The sequence below is a fragment of the Colobus angolensis genome, unplaced genomic scaffold (assembly GCF_000951035.1).
Source record: "Colobus angolensis palliatus isolate OR3802 unplaced genomic scaffold, Cang.pa_1.0 Scaffold42, whole genome shotgun sequence".
In the NCBI taxonomy this organism is placed as follows: Eukaryota; Metazoa; Chordata; class Mammalia; order Primates; family Cercopithecidae; genus Colobus; species Colobus angolensis.
Window position 1 is genome coordinate 3,434,418 of NW_012117599.1, and position 2,233 is coordinate 3,436,650.

General features: G+C 39.9%; 1 protein-coding gene across 2 annotated transcripts in view; it reads right to left on the reverse strand.

Moving 5' to 3' along the window:
• Window positions 1–2,233, reverse strand: part of TXNDC9 (thioredoxin domain containing 9) — a 29,540-nt gene that overhangs the window by 20,997 nt on the left and 6,310 nt on the right. For both annotated transcript variants that reach the window (XM_011956568.1, XM_011956567.1), the window contains one exon: window positions 1,666–1,886. In XM_011956568.1, coding sequence (XP_011811958.1) covers window positions 1,666–1,854 — 189 coding nt within the window. In that variant the 5' untranslated portion in view covers window positions 1,855–1,886. The remainder of the gene's footprint in view (window positions 1–1,665; window positions 1,887–2,233) is intronic.

Genomic DNA, 2,233 nt, shown 5'->3' on the forward strand with positions numbered 1-2,233 from the left:
TTCGAGACCAGCCTGACCAACGTGGTGAAACCCTGTCTCCACTAAAATACAAAAATTAGCTGGGCATGGTGGTGGGCACCTGTAATCTCAGCTACTTGGGCGGTCAAGGCAGGATAGGCAACAGAGTGAGACTCCCTCTCAAAAAAAAAAAAGAAAAAAGAAAAGCAGCCTATTTTCTAAAATAGGGTACATGTAAAAGCCATATAACATACTCTACTTTAGAAAACTCAAAATATAAAAATTTGGACTCATTCATAAAAGACTTCCTTTTGTAGTAACTCTTCTAAACATATCAACTCTTCTAAACATGAGGGTGTAAACATATAAAGTGATGCTACAGCAATACAAACAAAACTCCTTCTTTTTTTTTTGTGGGGGAACTGGGTCTCGCTTTATTGTCCAGGCTGGAGTGCAGTAGCATAATCTCAACTCACTGCAACCTCCCCCTCTGAGTTCTAGAGATTCTCTTGCCTCAGCCTCCTGAGTAGCTGGGACTACAAGCACATGCCACCACACCTGGCTAATTTTTGTATTTTTAGTAGAGACAGAGTTTCACCATGTTGGCCAGGCTGGTCTTGAGCTCCCGACCTCAGGTTGCCTGCCCGCCTTGGCCTCCCAAAGTGTTGGGATTACGGATGTAAGCCACCATGCCTGGTCAAAACTCCCTATTGCTTCAGAAAAGTTAAGCCTCATGTTTAAGTCACAGGCAACTGAAAAGGAACCAGATTTGGTGATAATGTATTTCCATGTAACCCAATGGAAAAATGTTTTCATTAAAATTCAATTTACCGAATTTTGGCCGGGTGCAGTGGCTCACGCTTCTAATTACATCACTTTGGGAGGCTAAGGTTGGCGGATTACTTGAGGTCAGAAATTCAAGGGCAGTCTGGCCAATATGGTGAAACCCCGTCTCTACTAAAAATACAAAAATTAGCCGGGCATGTGATGTGTGCCTGTAGTCCCAGCTACTTGGGTGGCTAAGGCAGGAGAATCGCTTGAACCTGGGAAGCGGAAGTTGCAGTGAGTCAAGATGACATCACTGCACTCCAGGCAGGGTGTCACAGCGAGACTCCAGCTCAAAAACAAGAAAAAAAATTTACAGAATTTAATCCGTTGGTTTCAATCAGAGTTTACAATTCTGTGTTTATTCTACACAAACATTCTAAGAGGCAAAGAGGATAGAGTTGTGGCCACCTTTCTTTGTTACAAAGCATGCCTTCTTTTGACTATGCCATGTAATTAAATATTTCATTGGAAATGCCTGAAATAATTTTTTCAACATAAATTGACTTAATAGCTCTTATCTCACCTGTCTTACCTTGTTTGCTTTGAAAACAGCTAAATTTTGATAGGCTTTAATATTACCTGAAATGGAAACCAATGACTCCCTAGCCTTCCATTCAACCAAACAAATCCAAGCTCAGAAAAATGATCTTGGGCAGATCTTTCTTTTACTCAACTGTGGATTCATATAGAGACTGGGCTAATTTTGAACGTGTCTTTAAAACATACTTTTTCTGGGCAAAATTTTAACAGTAATAGGTACTCTAAATTCCAAAAACCCTAAAAACAAAGAACGAAATGTAACTACTACGGCACATGTATATGTAAGTTGTTAGGCGCATACTGTTATAGCAATTTCAGAAAGCAGGGCAGAGAGGTTACTTGTTTCTGCTGTTGAGCTTTCCTTAGTGCCTCAAGTCTCTTTTCTTTAAGGCGTTCCAATTCATCCTCATCCATCTGATCCAGTTTTTGAATTTCAGAATCCAAATGTTCTTCCACTAGTTTAGTAGTCTGAAGCAGCTGATTCTCCAGGACTTTGGAAAACATGTCCACAGACGCATCAGCTTCCATTCTTCCGAACGGTGCAGAGTTCAGCCTGGGTGCTGGGGAGAAGATTTACAAACTATATTTTAAAAAAAGGCAAACAATAAGCAAGCTTTTCTCTACCATTTTCAAAAATTCTGGCACGTGTATGTCTACTCTATGGAGTATTCTAACGACATCCAACCACCTGATGTTGGGCTTCAGAATTTTTATGTGTTTTTAAATTTAATTTCCAATAGGTTCTAGTCACACCACTCAAACACTACTTATAGCAAATTTAGGGTGCTTCTGATTTAGCATATGTTCTACTACACTAAAGCCAAGGCAAGTCTTTAAGACCATCACCAAACCACAGATAAATGAGTTGTGAAGTTATACCTAGTGATATATACTGATAATCAGTGTT